The 22,772-nt window shown below is 37.7% G+C and overlaps 1 protein-coding gene across 4 annotated transcripts in view; it reads right to left on the bottom strand.

Annotated features, from left to right (window-relative positions):
- The window catches only part of CPEB4 (cytoplasmic polyadenylation element binding protein 4), a 58,900-nt gene extending 36,868 nt beyond the window's left edge, over positions 1-22,032 (bottom strand). For all 4 annotated transcript variants that reach the window (XM_032403736.1, XM_032403737.1, XM_032403738.1 and 1 more), the window contains exons 1-2: positions 19,508-22,032; positions 3,493-3,574 (exon numbers count right to left, since the gene is read on the bottom strand). In XM_032403736.1, the coding sequence (XP_032259627.1) occupies positions 3,493-3,574; positions 19,508-20,632 (1,207 nt within the window). In that variant the 5' untranslated portion in view covers positions 20,633-22,032. The remainder of the gene's footprint in view (positions 1-3,492; positions 3,575-19,507) is intronic.
- Between the last annotated feature and the right edge of the window lie 740 nt (positions 22,033-22,772).

Genomic DNA, 22,772 nt, shown 5'->3' with positions numbered 1-22,772 from the left:
TTCTGTTTGCATTTTAAATTTAAGTGAATAATATAGCCATATCAATCCATTCAACTTGTAGTTCTTGTATCAACTCTAGGCTTTATTATTTGAACACATACAACAAATCACATTTCTATGAGGAACTGCAAATGAAGGATAAAAATAAATGAGGTCATTCATAATATACTTTATGAAATTATTTTTAAGATAAAATAAACCCAAATATAAAATTTGCCTCCCTATGATGGGCTCTTTTTTAAAACAGTTCTCAAATTAATTCTTTTAACTGAATTCTTATAATTTTTTTCTGAGAGGCATATTATATTCTATTAGTCTCACAGAATCATTGTCCATTTTCTGTGTTCTCCATTTCTAAGGTAGCACAGCACATGGAGGGGTTTTTATTTTCAAAATGGCTTGGCAGGTTTTTATATTTATTTTAAAAGGACAACATGTTGTTTTTAAGATATTCAACTTTTGTTATCATCTTTAAACAAAATCTCACAATAGAATCACTGTTAAAATCAAGCATAGCTTTCCTAATAGCTATCTAAATCAAAGGAGAGTTTGACCAGAAATGAAGTATTCCCTTGAGCCAAACTACATTTTGGTAGTGACAGACTAGAGTGATATAAAGTTCATCATCTTGGTTTACAAAAAAAAACAAGCATAACTAAAATGTGGCATTTTAGGACCATGAACTCACCTATGAATTCTTTACTGCTCTTTGAAGAAAAAAAAGGGACAAAGTTCATTTAATATACTTAAGTCACTTCGGCACTTAAACTTACGTAGAAACTGACTTTCTCATTTGATAAGCATGAAAACAGACTTAATAGTAATAATATTTAGTAATAATCTGTACCAATTACTGAGTGTTTTCTATGAACTAGGCAGTATGCTGCATTTCATAGATATATCATACCATTTGATATTCACAACCACCACAAACTGTAGTGGCAGAATGGCAGTTTAAATCCAGATCTACCTGACTTGAACACCCATGGCCTTTCCACTCTGCCACACTTCCTTTTATAAATAACTATTTTACAAAACCTTTATGTTCTCAGACTAGGCCAATCAGATTTAATGTTTTCTGTCATCAGACTTAACTTTTCATTATCCCTACAGAATCAGCTTAAAGAAACTTAATTTAAGTAAAAGTTGGTAGAGGAAATTAAAAAGGGAATACAGAATAAAAGCAGAACTTTACACAATGATTTAGCAAACTAGGAGAAGAAATAGAAATAAACTTGAGAGATGTCCTGGCTATATCTAAATCCAGGAAATGCTACTGTTAGTCTTATTAGAATAATGTGTGCAACTCTTATATTTAACCTAAGTACTAGTTAGAGGCTTGCTTCTTAGAAGCAATACATAATAAATGGTTTATATCTGCTACTGTTTGTAAACTGTGTTTTCTCTGAAAGGCCCTTATCATGAAATAAAATAAATAAAATAAAAGATCATGAAATAAAAAGAAATAGGCACTTATAATGAAAATGAGTTCTAATTATTTATTATCCCTAGTATCAAGTACATAAGAGGCTCCCCCCCCCAAAAAAAGAAAGAAAGTTGCTGAAGGCATCTAACACATTAAGAATAAACAAAGTCCTTTACCTTTAACTACTTTTTCTGTACTTAGCTTTTAATTTTGAAATAATTGCAGACTCATGGCAAGTTGCAAAAAACAGTACAGAGAGATCCTATATGTCCCTTACCCAGTGTCTTCAAGTGGTGACATCTTACATAACTATAGTACAAACCAGGACACTGACATTGGTACAATCAATCCACAGACCATATTCAAATTTCTCCTTTAGCTAGTTTTTAAGAGTGTGCAGTTTTTCTGGTGCTAGAAAGGGCCTTAGTCTCTCCTCACTTTTCTGATGAGAAAACAAAAAGAAGGGTCAAAGAGGCTGAAATAGTACCCAAAGTCAGAGTGCTAAGAAATGGCAAAAATAAAGCTGACTCTGAATGAGAGATCATCTTTCCTCAGAAACAGAGTGTGTATTCGGATTAGAGTCACCCATCAGAATTCCATGAGGAATTCAGTAAAGATCTTCAAAATATTTTTACTTCAAAGTTATCTCAACAGCTGGATGCATATTTTTTTCACATATTATTTTTCATCTCTCCAGACCTCAAACAGCTCTCCTCATTAAAAAATTTACCATTGTTGGTCTGTTGAAAAATACTTAAAAGTTTCATTGCATTAGTAATGTAATAAACCAAACTCAAAGGAAAACCAGGCCAGGCTGGTCATCACTTAAAGTACAGGCTGTTTTGCCACCTTTGAACCCAGTGCAAAGCTATGTCTGGCACAAAGCAGGATCATAAACACCGAATGAATGAATGAATGAATGAACGGACGAATGAATGAACGAACGACTGAAGGAACAAATAAACAACTGGGATGACCAAATACACCAAACATTCCAAATTTCTTAAAAAAACGAGCAAAGAAAAACAACAACAAAAAAACCCTCCTTTCTAATTAAGACTTTTGTGCAGAAAAATATTTTATTTTGTGGGGTAGTTTTCACAAAATCAGAGCTGGAAGGGCCCTTAGAGAATACCTCCTCTCATAATTCTCAATCCTGGTTACCCATGAGCATTACATGAGACATTAAAAACTAACATGCCAAGCCCTACCCCACACCTGGAATGGGGCCCAGGCATCTATATTTTATTTTTAAAGCTTCCCATTATAAGTCCCTTACTGCCACAGTGATTCTAAGTCCCTAATTATAAAGATTAGAAATTGAGGCCTTGGGGTGCCTGGGTGGCTCAGTCAGTTAAGCGTCTGCCTTCAGCTCAATTCATAACCTCAGCATCCTGGGATCTCAGCGTGGAATCTGCTTCTTCCTCTCCCTCTACCCCTCCCTGCACTTGTGCTCATGCACGCTCTCTCTCTCTCAAAATAAATAAAATCTTAAAAAAAAAAAAAAAAAGAAATTGAGGCCTAGTCAAAATGAAATGTCTTATTCAAAATAACACACCTAGTTAGTATTAGAATTGAGACCAGAATCCAAGTAGAAATAGCACTATTTTTTAACATGATCCATAGAAAATATTTCAAGAACACAACTTCATTGGCCATTTTTTAAAATGTGAAACTGGACCAAAAACTCTACCAACATTTTGAACTCTTACTAGTGTATAGTCATTGTCATGGGTGGAGAGACATACAGGTTTGAGGCACTGAGCATTTTTTTGCCTCAGATATAAAAAAATGAGGTATATGGTTCATGTCTTTCCAGTTAACTGCCCACCCTTAGCAATTAGTACTCTTGTAGTTCTCTTAATTGATATTGTGATGGGCGTACAGTGGATACCCATCAAATATGTTTGAGTTTTTAATAAGAGAGGTACATGTATAAAATTGATGGAACTGACTACATACAAAATATGAATCCATAAAATTTGCCATACTGCTCATGAGATTATATATATAATACAAAATTTTAACTATTCACTAAAATCAAATAGTTAGATTTTTAAAGTTACCTTTAATGGAATCATTTTCAGCTCTCATAATGTCAATGAGTGAACTCTCCAGTGAGTGCATATCAAATGTTCTGGAGCGATCCTGTAAACACAAACAGCCACAAACCACTTTTAAAATAGCTTTTAATTGTAAAAGGAGACAATAAGCTGCTTTCAATGGGACACAGATCAAAAAGGCAATTTTACTCCCTCTATGTATAAGGTACATTATTACTGCATTTTATTTTTTAACACTTAACAAAACATCAAAACCACAAAAGTAGCCAAGGCTCAGCAAAGAGTGATTTGATTTCTAATAATTATTTCAATAAAAGCATTATTTTTACTAATAAAGCAGAGGCAACTAAAACCAGTTTCCATATAGTCAACAACATGAAACAAATGTAAGATAAAATTCATAATCTTTGCCTGCCACTTAAGATTGCAGTAACATGGCAAAACTTTCCAAACTTGCTCCAGCAGTCACGTACTGCGCTGCCATTCAGCAGATACTGCTAATGAATAGCAATATTCAGAATAGTTATTCAGAATAGCTATATTTTCTTATAAACCAAAATGTGAAAATAGTTATCCAAGGTCTATAAGACCACTAAGTGGCAAAGTAGTCTTCATTTTGTTGCCATTAAAATTAAAGGGAAGACAGGGTGTCAACACTGTTGGTCTAAACCCTGGCTTAACAAAATGCATTTCAAGAGTGGGTGAGGAATCTTAAAATATACAACAACCCAACTTCTCTGGCATTCTTCCGGAGGAAAAGTACTAGAAATAACTAAAATTAAAGTGTGGCTTGATAAGTGAAAAGTAAGAGATGAAACATTTTAGGAAGCAGTAATACAGATTTCTGACCCACCTCAAGAATAAAACTGGTGGTACACACATGGACACAACTGCAAGAATATTAAAGAAAAAGGGGCTTCCACAGGAATTTGACAAGCAGAATTCTATAACCTTCTTTTCAGCTTTATTTTCTCTTACATTACTTTTTTAACTCAAAGCTTCAGCTTTTTAAAAAAGTTCACCTGATTTTATCCCCCACCCTTTTTTAAACTTTAAACGTTTTTAAACTTTCTCCCTTTCCTAGCTAACTTCTAGAACCTTAAGGCTGATAGAGCACATTCTCCACTGGACAGCATTTTTTGATCAACCTGACATTTCTCCTCTGTCCTTCCATAACGCTACTTGTCTTATTTCCCTGAAATAGGGATCACTTCTCCTGACCCCATCCCACCATGCAGATAATCAGAATGTTCACTGAATTGTTTTACGATATCAATTTTTTTTCACCTCTGTAACTTCAGGAGTCCAAAGACAATTATATTTGGCTATAATCCAATATTTAAAACAGAGAGTATTACAGGATTTTTCCGGTGGGGGGGGTGTGTGGAGAGGATGAAGATGGGGATGGGGAGCAGGTGCCTTAACATGCTATTCTGCTCTGAACTGGTATGACTCCCTCCAGAACATCTTTCCCACTTTTATTCTTGATTCTTTCCTTAACATCTTCATCTACTCAACATGGTCAATAGAGAAGAAGGAGGACACATGGTCAGAATCAGAATTTCTAAAGGTTAGTGTTCACAAAAAGGAAAATACTGTTCTGGTTTTTTTTTATCCTTCTTCATCTTAAGCACTGAATGAAATCAAAACTTGTATTGCATATTCTTTTGGAAGCAAAGTGGATTTGAGGAAAAATTTGAGAAAGAAGTTAATACGAAATTCCACTCATTCTACAGTTATTAGATTTGTCCTCTGTTCTGAAATCTATGAACCACACCCATAACCAGGCCAGCCACTCTCTCTACTATCTCCAATACAAAACCAATCTTGGAGGCAATAATTCTCGGTGTCTAGTAACTTGTCTATGTCCTTGGCCAGTTTCCCAAGGGTAGGAAGTTATATCTTACATCAAATGTTCCCAATGTATACAACTCCATAGGGTGACAGTATGCCAAGATATTCATCTCCTAAGCCCACAGGACTGACAGATGTGGTAGGAACTCCCTAGCAGATGATGTCTGCTTCAATATTATGTTTTCTAGGTGTGCCATGAGGTGACACAGGTTGAGAAGCCTTGTCCTACATTTCTGTATCACTGTGCCTCACACAGGACCTGACAGGTAGAAGGTACACGTGTTTGCTAAAGCAATGAATAAATGAATTCCTTCAAGTAATTTTGTAAATGTTTAAAATATTTCTTTCCTTCTACTTCCTTAAGGTTTGTTTTTACACTTTCCCATCCTGCTGTAGCGTTGTAGGTTTCTTTTGCCAAAATAACTGTAATGGGTAGTGTGGTAGGGGGTACTCAGCTTTTTTTTTTTTTTATGCAACTAAAGCAGTAAGCAACCTTGTGAATTTCCAGAACTTGCATTTTGCCAATCACTGAATAACAAGATCACTGAAGAGAAGTTGATAAAGAATATTACACAGTGTGTTTTGGTTTATGACAGCTGTGTCCATTAAATAAAGAAGGTTCCTTTTTACCTCTAAGTTTCTAAATGTGGTACTGGAATTTTAGCAAAGCCACTTTGTTACTCCCTCCCCCCACATATTGCCTGAAACATAGATTTTTGCTAAGATAATGTCCACAATAGCCAAACTGTGGAAAGAGCCAAGATGTCCATCGACAGATGAATGGATAAAGAAGATGTGATATATATACAATGGAATATTATGCAGCCATCAAAAGGAATGAGATCTTGCCATTTGCAACGACGTGGATGGAACTGGAGGGTATTATGCTGAGCGAAATAAGTCAATCAGAGAAAGACATGTATCATATGACCTCACTGATATGAGGAATTCTTAATCTCAGGAAACAAACTGAGGGTTGCTGGAGTGGGGGGTGGGGTGGGAGGGATGGGGTGGCTGAGTGATAGACACGGGGGAGGGTATGTGCTATGGTGAGCGCTGTGAATTGTGCAAGACTGTTGAATCACAGATCTGTACCTCTGAAACAAATAATGCAGTATATGTTAAGAAAAAAAAAAAGAAGATAGCAGGAGGGGAAGAATGAAGGGGGGGAAATCGGAGGGGGAGACGAACCATGAGAGATGATGGACTCTGAAAAACAAACTGAGGGTTCTAGCCTGGTGATGGGTATTAAAGAGGGCACGTTCTGCATGGAGCACTGTGTTATGCACAAACAATGAATCATGGAACACTACATCAAAAACTAATGATGTAATGTATGGTGATTAACATAACAATAAAAAAAGATTTTTGCTAAGATAACCCCTGACTTCTAATTGGTGGAATACATTAAAATTAAAATCCTAAATGAAATTTTTAAATTTTCAAGTAATGCTTTATAGGATTAAAAACAAACCCTCTATCCTTTTTACACTTTGTCATGATTTAGTACAAGAGCGACAAATAAATACCAATATACAAACTCTGATCAACTGGTACAGACCCTCAGATGCAATGTGTTGGGAAGGATTTTCAGGCTTTGTATGGATTCAGAAGAGAATAGGGTCTGGTCAGACTGCTGATGATTTAAGTGCAAGGTACAGGACCCAATGGCACAGTTACCACATTCTTGCCAACCCTTGCCAATATGTATTCTTCCCCACAGTCCAACCTTATTATAATTATTATAAATGACTACATTTGTATAACATTTTATTTCTTATGATGCTTTGGCAATTCAAAGAGTTCAAAAGCCACATATTTTGTCAAGTAAACATTCTGTTCTCAGAGAGGGTCTAAAGTTTATCCTTCTTGATTTATTCCCTCTCACTGATCTTTTCCAACCATTTTTAACCTCTAATTAAAAACAAAAGCAAAAAACTAAAATGTAAGTGTGCCACTAGGAAGTAGGTGGAGGAGTAGAAACAAATAAATAAACCCAAGGAATAAGAACAGCAGCACAAACGATGCTGATTTTCCTACCCGATAGAGTGTCAAATCAAGAGGGCTTTGACTGCCATATTTCATTCTCTGATTTTACCTGTATTGATTGCTAATTGGGCCAAATATCATAATCACTTATCTATTTTCTTGGATCCATTTCCCAGAAAGTAAACTAACTATAAAATAGAAACCTTGCTAAGTGACAACTCTTCTTGATTGTGAGTTGATAACCAAAATATGAACATCAGCATAAATCAGAAGAATGAGCATTAGACACTAGGAAGCCCCAACTCCACCACTGGTGTGTCAGGTGAGCTTGGGCCCTTTCATCTTCTAGACCTTTGCTTATCTGAAGAAGGAAAGAGTTTGATTAGATCTCTAATGTCCTTTTCCTAACTCCAAAATATATTTGTATTCTAGCTTCCTGACATCCTTAGCTTGTGCTCGCCCAAGATTTAATTTAAATTATAGTGATGAGTATGGCAGGAAGCAAAGTGTAAAGGAGAATGACTAATAAAAACTCATCACTTTGTGCCCACAAGAAGGTGAGGGCCAATCACAGGTTAATAAGAAAATGAACCCTTAGCGTCTTAGGACAGTCACTACATCTTCTTATGCTATACATAATGCAAAATAACAAGCTTTTTAAATAAAAAAATTTACTTAAAACAATTGGTCGAAGTGGGATGCCCTGATTTCAGATAATAGAGCAAAGAATCTATCGTGAAACAAAAAAACACCAGCAACCAAATTTCCTTCAAGCCACCTTCGCCAGTCTCTCTCGGCAGCCTAAAGGGAGAAAAGGGAGAAAAACAGAACTACCTTTTATTGAGCATCTACTAAGTACCTGCCTTTATTTTAGGTACTTTAATAATACTGTCTTAATTAATACCGCCTTATAAGTTAGATGGCATTATTCCTGTTTTAATGATTAAAACTAAGACCAAGGAAAATTCCATAATTACTGCACAGACAGGTTTCTGCATAGTTCAGCAGCTTAGTCGGGATTCAAGCCTAAGTCTCCCTCCAAAGCAGGCAATAATTCCTTGGGTAAGGTAATGGTCATGGCAGTCAAAGGACCACTCTAATTAAGACATACATTTGAATGAATGAGATATTCTGCCATAAAGGTCCTGGGAGCAGGAACACGCTGGCAAGTGCCCAGCAAACAATAGGCACTCAAATATTTCTCCATAAATCAAAAAAAGAACAAAATGTATATATAAGAATAATATAGGAATGATATCAGAGGTACTAAAAAGATAAGAAGCCTGGGGCGCCTGGGTGGCTCAGTCGTTGAGCGTCTGCCTTCGGCTCAGGTCATGATCTCAGGGTCCTGGGATCGAGCCCCACATCGGGCTCCCTGCTCAGCAGGAAACCTGCTTCTCCCTCTCCCACTCCCCTGCTTGTGTTCCCTCTCTCGCTGTGTCTCTCTCTGTCAAATAAATAAATAAAATCTTAAAAAAAAAAAAGATAAGAAGCCTGATAAGATATTCCTTCTTCCTATTGAGGTGACAAACAGATGTGGTGCACAAATTAGAAAGCTACCACAAATGCCTCTCTAGGTCATCTACTGCCAACCACAGAAGTAGAAGTGGTAGGAACAGTAGTAATAATAATGATAATAGCAGCAACTAACTCTTATCAAGTTCTAATGCTTTACATGCGTGATCTTATTTATTCCTCACAAAAATCCTACACAATTAGGTATCCCATTTCACAGATGAAGAAACGGAGGTTGAGAGTGATTAAATAACTCTTTCAATGCAAAGTAAGTGGAGGGGCAGAATTTGAATCTAGGCCTTCTGACTCTACAACATGTGAGCTTAATAATCATGAATGAAAATAGAAGAGCACCAATTATCTTCAAGGCTCAGCAAAGCAAACTTGATTACCATACTTAGATCTCATACAAGTCAATATGAAAATCAAAGTTGGTAAAAAAAAAATAATAATAATGTTCTGATAAAACAAATTAGTATTTCAAAAATCAGAACCCATCCTTTTAATTTACACCAGTAATCCTGACTGCCATCGCAAAATAGGAAGACTTACATCAGCAAATAGCTGATGACATGACTTCTCCTAACATTCCAGAAGTAGCCAAAAGAAACATGTGAACCTGTTGGTCTATTACCAACAGGAAGAATAACTACACTGCAATTATATCACAAACCAAAATCATCATTCGTGGCTTTTTTTTTTTTTTTTAACATCCAAATGGATACTCTAAGCCAGTGTTTCTCATACTTGAGAGCATATCAGAATCATCTGGAGGTCTTGTCAAATCATAGATTACCCATAAAGTGTCTCATTCAGTAGGTCTGGGTAGGGTCCAAGAATTCACATTTCTAACAAGTTTCTAAGTGATGCCAGGGACCACATTTTGAGAAGCACTGAGTTAAGCAATTACATTCAACAGGTTAATTTCCTTAGGTAGGTGGCATTGTCACTTGTAGCTGACTGGCCATGATACAGTTCAGCTTAAATATTCTACATCAACCATTTTAAGGTTTCCACATGAAGAGGCAGCCCTTGCCCTAGAACCTAAAACGAAGCCCTCTCCAAGCTCTCAGGTGCCTAACTTGGAAAAAGATTACAATAAAGTTCAATTTCAACAAATCAACCACCATGACCACTCTATTACTGGTCTTGTCTTTTTATATTTGAGTTAGTATGTTTTCCCATCACTAGACGGGGTCTAAAACACACAAAGTACTTAACTGAATATAACACATCATTAAGAACCAAAGCCAAAAGTCAGCTACTCCCTTAACTCACTCTCTCCCTATAAAGACAGACATTACTGTGATCGTCACTTCCCAGACAGCTATGTATCTGTATCAGCTGATGAGGTTTCTCTTTCTGACTTAAACTTTCCCTAGTGAAGAAGGGAAAAGAAAATATTTTGGTTTGAAAGTTAAGTATATGCCAGTATGTCAGCTGCCAAAATAAATACGAAGTTTGAAATGCCAGTGAGCCCATAATTAATCAAAGGTACTATAGGAGTTTTAATCTGAGATTTGCCAAAATGTAAATGTTCTTCTTGGATTAAATATTTAAGCCCACAGGCATCAAAAATTGACTACATAGTCAACTTTCAAGATTCCACTTCCAGATGATCCTCACATCCCTGTGCAGGCACAAGTCCCTTTTTCCCCATCCCCCTAGCATGATGCCATTCCATATGATGTTGACAGTTCCCTTACAGCTACCCCCCCAGTGGACTGTGAGTACCACTCACCTCTCCATAGCCACAGACTGTAGCATATGTGAAGCATACTGTAGTCCATCATCATCACCGCCACCATTATTAAAGTGGCTAACATGTCCCTCCTGGTTCAGTGTTGTGCATCTTATATGAATTATGTATGATTTACATACATTTGTTCCTCACAGCCATCACGTAAAGTGTATACAAGTATCATCCCCATTTTAGGCAAATAATGCTATAAGAAGTTAACTAATTGCTCTCAAAGTCATACAGTAAGTGGAGGAGTCCGACTTCAGAGCAGAAGCTCAGAAAAGTGGTTCATTTAAATAAGCCTCATCATGACCTCGAAATTTCAATTTATAAACAAACACCTGGCAGATATGACGTCCTTCACTATACAGAGGGCCTGAATGCTGAGAACGAGGGTCAGAGGTTAAAGTCAAAGAGGTAATTATCTAAAGTAAAAGAAACCACATTCAGTAGCATCTTGTATTTCTGAACATGTTCCCTCTTAGTCAGTACTTTCTCATTATGATGGCTTAATAATGAAGGCAGAATCTTATAGACCGTAGGCTACCAAATGCTCCCTATAAAAAACTATAACTAAATAAATGAATGTCTTTGGTGTATTACCCCGATTGGAGCAACAGTTCTGTTTGCTCCCACGTGAACTGATGAATCAGATCTCTTCAGAAAGCCTTTGAGAAAACTTTCTTTAATTCCACCTTCATTGAATAAACAACTTATTTTGAGCATTAGAAATCCTTAAAATCGTAAACATTTCTTGTCACCATTTAACTGAATTTAAAAAAACAAACTGCCATTCCAGACTTGCTTAGTCAGTTCCTGGATCAACAGACCCCTTCTTCTCTTGACTATGTGTGCATTCTCACCTTGCCTGGCAGAGAGAAATAATTAAAATCTATTCTATTCCAAGGGACACCTGGGTGGCTCAGTTAAGCATCCGACTTTTGATATCAGCTCAGGTTATGATCTCAAGGTTGTGAGATCAAGCCGCACGTCAGGCTCCCCACTAGGTGTGGAGCCTCCTTAAGATTCTCTCCCTCTCCCTCTGTCCCCCACAACATGGACTCTCATGCTCTCTCTCTAGAAAAAAACAAACTAACAAAAACAAACAACAAAAAACTATTCTATTCCAACACCTGAGTTTAAATTACCACTTGTTAGACAAGTGATCTTGACATCACAGAATCTCTGAACCTTGGTTTCATCAGCAAAATGAGGATGATACCCCTCCCTTATAAAACTGGTGAGGAGAAATGAGATAAGGTATCTGACAGATTGTACAAAAGGTGCAGCAGTTAGTAGATCCATTCAATAAACATTCCCTCTGCCCCTCCTCTCGCTGGTGAAATGGCAAAAGAGCCTGAAATTAACATATTAAATTAGATATTGTTATATCTGAATAATTCAGCTATTCTGTGCTATTTCCTGTAGCCCATTTTCAAAGGAAAATGAAATAGAAAAAAATATTCCTCCTACATAATAAGCTACTCAGGGCAAGAAGTCACTCATTTCAGGAAAACAGGTAAATACTACTAAAACTCAACCCTAAGGAATGAAGTCATTTAGACCCTTCTGGCCCTTCCTCTGTTCTATGTCTGCTGGGCCTGATCAGGGTCCAGAGTCAGCAAAGAAAATGGTCACCCAAATGCACAATCTTTATTCCTAAACTGAGGTTTGCTTGTGTTCTATAACCCATGAAATCTCTCTTGTGAGCCTTGAGAGCAATGTCAAAAAGCAGCCTATGCCCAGTGTCAGCCTTTGTGGGCCCTCATAGTTCCCACCCCCCCATCCTTAGCTCTCCAGAGTTTCCTGAGCAGAAGGCACTTCTAAACACCCAGGTACAAAGAGGTCACCAGACCATACACGTCACGAGGAGAAGGAGCATGCTTGCCTTGGTCATGTATTCCCAGCATATGAGCCATTGAAAGTATCAAACATTTTTAGGTTGAAAGAGAGCAAGAGGTGAAAAAGTTTGATGTAGTCCAAAGGCCAGCAAAAGGCCCCAAACCTCTAAATTCTTCTTTAAAAACAAAAACAAACAAGCAAAAATACAACCAAAGACCTCCCAGTCCTGTCCTTTCAGAGATCCTTCCCACAAGTCCATGGAAGCTCAAACCTGGGCTAAGAAGGTAAGAATAAGCTGGAGAAAGGAAAACTAGAGAATCTCCTCCCAAATTTTCAGTCACCAATTGATGTTTTAGCACTTTTGTTGGATCTCTCACCCCTCCCTTATTTATTTATTTTTTTTATGGCCATGTGACCACCAACAACTTCTCTGTCCAGAAAGGAGGAGATGAGGCCAGAAGTGATTTCCTTAGAGATTAGTACCAGCTTGAGTGGTGAAACAAGCTGAGCAGGTGCAACAGAAATGTGGGCCTTGCTTAGGTTTCTATCTTTTCTTAAAAACCACTAGGAAATTTCTTTGTTGTTGTTTTTATGGGGAGAAAAAAAGACTCCAGCACTTACAATTGGAATGATACAATCTCTGGGAACTGCTTTAAAATAACATGAAAGGGGAGAAGGTTAGGAAGAAGACAGAGGAGTTTGTCCAGGAGTCGATCATTGTTGAAGCCAGATGACATGCACATGGGGGTTTGTTATACCATTTTGCCTATTACTGAATATGTTTAAATTTTTCCCTAATAAATTTAAAAGACATGAGGGAAAACACTTTACCAAAATAGAGACAGGGAAAAAAAGAAAAAAAAACGGTTGGTCACTAAATTTTTTAGCAGTGTTCAAGAAAACAAGGACATCATCTAGCCTGATTCCCACTATTATTTAAGTACAGTGACTTTATTTTTAAAAATTATAGTTTGGTTTATGAAATTCTTCTTTAAAATTATGCTCGAATTACCATATACAAGTTATACCATATTTCATATTTTAAGAATATGTGCTATTTTCAAGATTTTGAATTAATACTTCTATTTGATGACCAGTCAAAACAAACAAGAAAATGAAGGATCAGGAAGGTTAAGTAGCTTGCCCTAGGTCATACAGTTAGTAAGTGGCAGACCCATATCTGGAACCCAGATCTGACTTCCATACTATAATTAGGAGATTTTTCTGAATAGCAACATTCTTATGCTCACTTTTTTTTTTTTTTTTTAAGGTTCTGACAGATGTAAGATGACAACAGCTATTTTACTGACTAGCACTAGATGCATTCCTCAAAAACATCTGGAAGGACTACTATTAAAAGTATGTTACATAATATTTAAATATAAATATGGCTTTAGAATGTATAATACTGAGGGATTAGCTATAACTTAGTTTAGATATATAAAAAAATAATGATTGGGATATTTCTGGTAATTATTCAGCAAACAAAAATTGCCCAATCTAAATACAATATGAAAAGTACCTGTACATCTTAAGACTTTGAACTTTAATAATTCAGTTTGCAAACATGAGAGAGGACCTATAAGTGGCTGATGGAGTTTCTTCCTTGACATGTAATGAGACCTGAACTCCACTACCCATAGGTTAAAGTTTGCCTTTTGTGGTACCATTTTGCCACAAGACTTAAATAAGCACATGCTGCATACAAGTAATACATTTATAAATGTGACCATTAATAAAATATTTGAAAATACCACACTGTTTTTTTATACCTAAAGTTGGATCTGTTAATTTGCCTTAAAGTTTAAAACAGCTCATAGATTAAAATGACAGGAAATTATCAGTTGCTAATGTGTTTATAATGAGGAAAAAAAGCATGTTTAGTATCATTCAGGGATTAGCACAGATCAAAAATACATTATAAATCAAACCAAAACAACCTTTATGAGATATCTAGGCTTGTCCCTAGTCCATAACATTGGAGGTGCTCAATAAATATGTACTAAATAGGTTAATTAAAATATAAAAAACAATACTGAATTCCAGGATAAAAGCTAAAATATACCCAATTCAAACCTATGGTAACTCTTCCTATCTCTTATCCAAAAAAATCACAAATTCTCCTTTGAAATAGTCTCTTTTAATGTATACAAAAGCAATCAAATGTTCTAAATTTCTTAAAATAACCATAGGCAAAATCTTTCAAAATACTGAAAGATGTAGTCTACCAATACTAATGAAAGTTTAGTTATATACAATTATAAAACTTCTCAAGAAAACTGATTAATTCTGCTAAATGTTTTATCTGTCCTAGGTTACATCTAGCTTATTCAAAAGGAGTACTCTAAGAAGTAAAGTACATATAATAAGATAAGCAATACAAAGGACTGTTCAAAATCTTTCATAGATACTATATTTGTAATTAATTTCATTATTTTACAAATTTTAGAGAGGCATACTTTAAATTAAAAAAAAAATTTAAGCTACCTACTATGGCCACATACTTAAGGTGCCTCACAAAAACCCTTCACTATTGGGTATTACTACCTTGATGAGGTTTTCTTCCTGAATTTAAGCGATTTGCTCAAGGTCACACAGCTAATTACAGTGCAGAGTCAAACTCAAGTCTGCTTGGATCCAGAGCTTATGCTTCACTCTACTACATGTTTGGCCTCATAAAATAACCTATCTCAGTAATTATTCAAGTTTCACCTTCAGAAACTGATTAAAAATAGGACTATACCTTTATTATTCTATCTACTAAGAATTTTCTAAAAACCTGAAAGTGGAACTCTTTCTGTTTCAATAATATAAAATGTGATGAGAATCTATACTAAATTTGAAGTAAAAAAAATTACAGATTGCTATAAATTTATCATGGTAAAAATATACTTTAATTTCTGCAAGAGTAATTTTCTTTGAACAATTAAATATAAAATGAGTTTGTCAGGAAATATTAAAACAAATGCTCATGTTATGAGCTCCCTGCCTTAAAGAGAAACACATTATACACATTATCTTATCTGTGATGGGACCAAAACCTGAGGTACAATGTAGTGCTGAAAAAAATGTGATAATGGATCTTCAAGCTAATTTTCCTTATAGCAAGATAAAGTCATAAAAAAAATAAATATAGGCTATAAAATTTAAACTAGGCATATGTTAACTTTAAGATTACTTTTCCATTTCTTTCTCATGAACACCAACAAGGATTATTCTTAAAAGCATAAACCCATGAACTAAGAGCATCTTTCTAGTTGCAACAGTTCACTAAGCTTGCTATAAATAGGTTTTTCCTGAAAGGTGTGGAACAATGTGTTGATCATATTCCATGGCTTCTGTGAAGACAACAAAAAGTAATCAAAAAACACTACCCCGCCCAAGTTTTGATTCCATCAGAAAAGCAATTAAACCTAGTTCAAAGGCTTTCTACAAAAAGGCGTAAAATTGTACCTGGTATGCTTTCCCAAAGTTTTTTCTCAATTATGCTGGAGCCAAAACCATCCAACCCATACTTTATAATGAAGAAATTAATTTCCCTTCTTCTAATATAAATAAATACAAAGTCAAAGAAAATGTTTCCCGTACAAAGATCCCTCCTGGGACTATATAAAAAAACAAAAAGTGTAATGAGGTTATACTTAGACAATTGTAATAATTCACCATGACTTTCAGAACTGAAACAATGCAGTAACTTTCTATTTTCAAATATTAGATGCCATATATAATTTTAAGGATCAATAAACTGACAACACAAGCAGAGTTATTAAAGTGACATGAATTATTTGCCTGGCTAAGACAACTTAACAAATCCATGGTGACTGTGTCTGAAGTAAGAGCAAATGGGTTCTAAATCCTAAAATGTCTCCCTATCAAGTTTTAGGGATGGTCTCTGTGAAAGATTTTGTCTACCCTCCTCCTTTTTATTTTTTCATTTTTTATTTTTTTGCCTACTTCCTGGTTTTTAGCTAATGGAGGTGTGAGCATAACTGAGCTGAAGATAAGAGACTATCAGAATATACTCTACACAATTCTCCTTTACTTTCCTGTAAGGACAGAAGATCTAGGCACCCCTCCAAAGAAGTGCTGTGTTCAAATAAAATTATTGGCAAGTGCCCCAATATATTATTTGGTTTGGACACTGGAATTTCAGGATGTGTTTGGCAGGACATGGAGGATTTTTTTCTCCTTAATGTAAGGGTCAAAACAAACATTGCCCAGTATTAGTTACGTACCAGGTAAATTCTTTCCTTTCAATAATACTAATATTATATAATGTAGCCATGTATACTGCTGGATCCTGTCATTTCTGTGGTATATTTCCAGATCTCTCTATAACACCTAAGGAATTCTTGACAATAGCCATTAAAACTGAACTACTAACATCTGTTAAATTTCTTTCCTAAAATTAATAGTGTTTAGGGTAATAGATTTAAATAAGATGGCAGCAGTTCAAAAGTGTGGTTGTGTTTGCAGCAATTTCAATTTCACAGGAGCTCACCTCAGGACCATAAGGAACTTAGACATCACCTCCGTCACCCCCCGCATTTTATGGAGAAACTGAGGCCCCCAAATGTTATACTGATAGGGCAAAGAGCACACCTAGTTTCCAGGCTCCCAGTCAAATAAATGTTCCTTCACGTTTTTCGTATCAAATTTAACCAAGTAATTCATACCAACCCAAAACTGTATTTTTTTTTTTTGCCAAAACCAATTCAAAAGAGTAACTGTTAAAACACACCTCATGCACACACACAGAACTACATACATTAAGTAAGCATACAGTACTCAGTTTACTAACTTCTTGTGTTTTTTTCAAAACCCAAAACCCCAGTGTGACTTTCAAATCACCCACACACTTGCTCCTGGCTCCCTGAACCCTCCCTCCTGTTTCTAAAAGTGGTGGGGGATGATGAGCAGAAATCAACAATTTACTTTCTAATCCTACCATATTTGAGCCAGGTATATTGACTCATCCTTTTTCCATCCTCAACATAACAAGACAACAATTCTAAGGGAAGAGTTAGTTTCTAACAGTTTTTTAGTAGCAATCTTAAGTTAATTTTATTATTATTTCATAAACCAGCTTAATCTCCAACTGATCCAAAAGATTTCACATGTAAACACATTCCATTAGCCCCCCAAAATACTGAGAATATGCATGGATACAGTTCATTTATTTTCTGAAATTTTATTTTTCCCAAAGCAAACCTTCATCAAAAGTCAGTAAACTGAGAACGGAAAATAAACCATGAGGTCATATAAGTTCAGTCATATAAGTTTGTTCTGTCAGTGTACTGTAGCAAAATGAAAAAAGTGTATTCAATTCTGAGCCAATCTTAATCCAGTTAAAATGTATAAAATGCCACCTTAGATTTAAAAATTAGCAACAAATGAATAATTCAAAAAAGTCACCTTTGCACTAAATTTTCTTTAAATTTACGTTCAAAAGAATATTAAAAGCAACTTTTTAAAAATAGACTTCATGAAATTACCAATGTCTAAAAGCCTTTTCCCTAGCTACTAATGCAAGATAATTGCTCTTCAGTTTGAGTAAAAACCCTTTTTAAAAGCAAAAGCCAACAGCTTTCTGATACATAGGCAAAAAATTTATTTTTAAAAATCTAAAACTAATCAAATATTTTAAGATACATCCTAACTATTCCACCTGAATCCTTCAGGGAAGGGACTTTTAATTCCTTGGAATGACACAGGATTCTCTTAGCAAACTTGCCCTCCCACTAAGCAAATTATTAATCAAACAGATAGTTCTGCTTGTGCTGACATCATATTTGGGGACATTGCCACTGTCTTATGTAATCTGTGTTAGTCCTTGCAGAAAGATCTCTAAAATAATCCTCTATCGGTGGCGCATGTGTATATACATATACATATGTGTACAGATGTATACAGATATATATTTTAATCCTTGTTTTTTAACCTAGACTTTGTACTCTTATCAGCAGTGTGCTTTTGGGCAAGTCATATCTTTCTGATACTCAATTTTCTCATCTGCAAAATGGGGATAATAATAGAACTTACCTTGTGGGGTCACTGTGAGGACTGATTCAATGTTAGCTTATTATCCCATATAAATTTCCTAAACACATATAAACAATCATACCTTCAAATATACAAACTCAGTGGGGCATCTGATGTTCAATTAACTATGAAATTCCCTTTATCTCATATCTATCAACTAGACTGGGTGCTCATTAATTCAAAAACATCAAACCATGTGACTCTTGCAGGATAAGGATACACTGGTGGCAAGAAAGACAAGTGATCTTTGCCTGGATCTATTTTTAGGAATGGTTTATCTACACCCCTAGTGTTAACACTGGAAAATAAACAAATGGATGAAAGGCATCATAAAAGAGTCACTCTGAGATCAACAGTTTCATGGTATTTGAAAATAAATGCGGATGAAGAAAACATTTAGATCATTTCTGTACCAGTCCTTACTGACACAGGGCAGGCCAGAATTTGCAGAGAGGTTTAAGAGGAATTGCTGAATTGATGAATTCAGACTGTTCAGACTGCAAGGTTCAGAGAGGTTCTATGTTTAAAGTGTAACCAGTGAGAAAACTATAATTCAATAGTTGGTTTTCAGTAAATCACTATCCTACAGTGGAGGAAAAAAATGAATTTTTTTGTTACACAGTTACTTCATCTGAGCAGAAAATTATCATCGGTTTGCACAATGAATTATACTATATCTATATATTATTTATTCTCACCTAAAAAAGTAGGAAAAACCAACCCTGATGATCCTGTCAGGCTAGAAAGATATTATAGTTAATAATTCCAACATCACTAGCTACCTGGTAGTCATAATTATACCAATTCATACTATTATCTATGGGGAAGATTACAATTAGAAATTTATCAAAGAAACAGCTGAATATTTTGTTCCCAATTATACTCCTGTCCTGCCAAAATAATGTCTGGCAATTAACTCATTTTCTAAGAAGAGTTCTGATATGTACATGGACCATTCAAACCTCTTAGTTAAATACATATTACACCATACAATTTCCTTATTCATCTTAATCTATTAATGGAACATAATCTTACCGGAAAAGGAAAAATGTTGTCAGCCCTGTTCAAGCTATCTTCCATCCAGGATTTAGGAGCAAATGCAGAGCTGGGGCGAGCGTACTTCTGCAGCTGAATATGATTGCTTGCAAAATTTTTCTTCAAAGGCGAGATGGAATTCAGGGGCGTTATTCCTCCATTCAGCCCTCTGCGGTGATCTCGGCCCTGGGAACCTCCCCAGCCCCCATATCCACCACCTCCCGGGCTCCAGGAAGAAGATGGTGTAGGAGAGGGACTCTGGTAGCTGCTCCATGGAGAGGGGGGTTTGTTAAGATTATTCGCCAAATGAGGCAGCTGGTTAAAAGCAGCATTTCTGTGTGTGAAAGGTGGGGGATGGGGACTGGCAGGAGACCTCCTCTGCTGCTGAGGCTGGTTGTGATGATGCTGGAAATGAGGATGATGAGGGTGGTGCTGTGAGAGGGGCCCGATCTGAGGGGAGAAGCTGCCTCCAAAGCCAGGGCTGACATGATGGGGAAAATTTTGAAACAACAGAGCACCGTTATTAGCCGAAGCAGCCGGGACCCCTCCCTGGTGAAAGAAACTTGCATCTTCATTGATGATTGTAGAGGAAGAAGGTGCTATCGCTGCTGACCAGTTACTGAAACCAGTAAGAGACGATGCACTAGACGTCAAGGGTTGGGTCGAAGTACCCAGCCCCGCGGCTTCTTGATAATCAAACCCTGTCAACACTGGTGACTCGATTCTTATTTTCTCCTTCCCATTGCCATTTTCTGAAGAATTGTCCCCTTGATTTTCTTCTGATTTTGCCTTCTCGGGTTCAGGCAGTATTCCAGCTTCCTGACCTGGACTGGGGGAGAGCGGCTGCTTTTCTAAAGGGTCTTGCTGTTCCTGTTGCTGACTTTTTGCTTTTTCCGACCCCAAGATCTCATCCTGAATGTTATGGGTAGCTGGAGCAGGAAAGAGCCAAGCTGACCCGGCACTGCTGCCATTGGCAGCTGTGTTATTATTTATAAAAGCAGCAGGGCTGGGGGTGGCATTTTGGTGATGGTGTGGAGGCTGCAGATGTGGATGGAATCTGACTGGAAAAGCAGATTTATTCCCAGTATTGCTTTGCACTAGCACTCCAAACCCGTAATCCCCCATTTATTATTTTTAGGATCAGATTCTTACAATAAAAAATGACAACCTGATGTCTCACGTCTTTGTATCCTCTACCCAAAATTTCAGTTGTTTGTTTGAAATGTCTTATTTATAGCTAGCTCAAAGATCGCAGCTTATCACTTGAAATAGTTCTGATTTGGAATTCTGGCCTCTGAAAGGAAAAAAAAAACTAAAAAAAAAATCTCTTAAAACATTGACATGAATCCAACTGGGCTTATTTCTAGGAGGGAATAAAAACGAAGAGGGTAAAAATCAAGTCTTTGGTTAGTAAAATAGGCGCTTTCTTTTTCCAAAGGAAAATGTACATGAATGACAAAAACACAGCTTCTCAAGCATCTATGGATGTAGAAGAATAAGCATTGCGCGGAGTAAAAATATATATATATATAATTTAACAATCACATATGGTCTTCCTCAGCAGTTTAGATTCACTCACATAAAAATTAGAATAGGGCTAAGAGGAGAATACGTTCTTTTCTTGGCAGCTTGGTTAAAAAAAATCAGGAATAATTTAAGAACATTATATATTATATATTTATATATATAGATTATATTAGATTATCTGGGGTGGGAGGTGAATTCCTGGTTGCGGGAGAGGAAATCAGCATTGACTAATGGAAAGATGATTGCAGGGAGGTTTCTGCTGTTCCTGGTCCTGTTTCTGCTCTTTCACGGGGTGCAGTTTTGGCCTCTGGGGCTGTTCCTGAGGCTCTGGGTGCAGATCTTGCTGCGGTCGCTGTTCCTGGGCTCCCCCCCGGCCTCCTCTCCCCCATGAAATGGGCTGAAAACACCCGTTTCTCCCTCTTGGGGGGATCGCGATCAGGAAGGATTTAGCGAGACTCGACGAGAGCGAGCTGGCGGCCCGGGGGTGCGGGGACCAACGGGGCGACCTGGAAGGTCCTGCGGTTTCGGCCTCTTCCCCTCTCTGCGGCTCCGGGGTTTTTTTCCCTCATGGGACCCAGGGGCGGTTTGTTCAGTTCTCTCAGTTCGATTCTCCGCAGGGGGAAAAAAAGAGGAAAAAAAGGGAAAACCCACTAGTGTAGTTATTCTAAAAGAGAAGGGCCTCCCCCCTTTGTGCTCTCTCTCTTTTTTCCCCCAGATTTTAGAAAAATCTATAATTTAGAAGGCTTTTGTTTCTCCTCACGGTTGCTGGGCCGTCGTCGTCCCCACCGCCGCCGCCGTAGCTTTACCCCGGTCCCGCAGTCCCCGCTGTCGTTGTTGCGGACTCCGCCTGGCTCTTCTTTTTCTCTCCTTCTTCCTCCTCTTCCTCCTCTGCTGTCGCCGATGCCGCCGCCGCCGCCGCCGCCACCGCCTCCCGGTGCCCGGGTCCCGCAGCCGCGGCTGAGTCCTTCTCCTCAGGACCGAGCCGAGTGAAATGACAACCAGCTGGAAAGACCGAGAGACACTTCCGGTTCGAAGAGGGAGGGGTGGGGTACCGAGGGCACTCCGCCCACCTCTCGAAAGACCAATCAGCTGTTAGAATTTCGACGAGGCCACGCCCCCGGATCAGGTCCCCTCCTAGGAAGGTCGAAAACTTACCTCGAGAGACGCCTCTTCCGTCTGGGCCTCGCCCAGTGAGGCCTGGCGCCTGGAACCCCCACCCAGAGTGAGCGCAGCAGGTTGCCATCTTTAGTATGGGCAAAGGACTCCTTCGCTGTTTCTCTCCCCTCACCACGCTTTGCAGGAGTTGCATATAGGGATGCACGGAAGAGAACAGATCCCTCGAGCACTAAGAAAAAGAGTCAGAGTCTTGGGGATCCAAGGGGCGACCGGTGAAACCGCGGATGAACGGGACGCCTGCCCACAGTAAAGGTGGGCCCCCAGGCATCACGTGCTTTGCTCGAGCTCCGCCCCAGAGGGATCTGGAAGGGGAGGCGGGTCTCCCCAGCCGCTGTGCCGTGCATAGAACTGCGTACGTCCTTGTCCTGCCTGTAGCCCTCACGCGGGACTCTCCCTTCACCTTCCATTCCCCCACCCCCACTCCCCAGCTTGGCTTAGTTACCCGTCTGGTGCAGTCTGTCAGGCACAAAGATACAGCTGCTGTAAGCGTAGGTAGTTGAGCCCTCTTCTCCATCCTATTCTAGTCCACCGTACAGGCTGTACCAGAGGGACATTTCCAACA

The sequence above is a fragment of the Phoca vitulina genome, unplaced genomic scaffold (genome assembly GCF_004348235.1).
Source record: "Phoca vitulina isolate PV1807 unplaced genomic scaffold, GSC_HSeal_1.0 scaffold6, whole genome shotgun sequence".
Classification (NCBI taxonomy): domain Eukaryota; kingdom Metazoa; phylum Chordata; class Mammalia; order Carnivora; family Phocidae; genus Phoca; species Phoca vitulina.
This window is presented reverse-complemented; position numbering and strand designations above follow the sequence as displayed.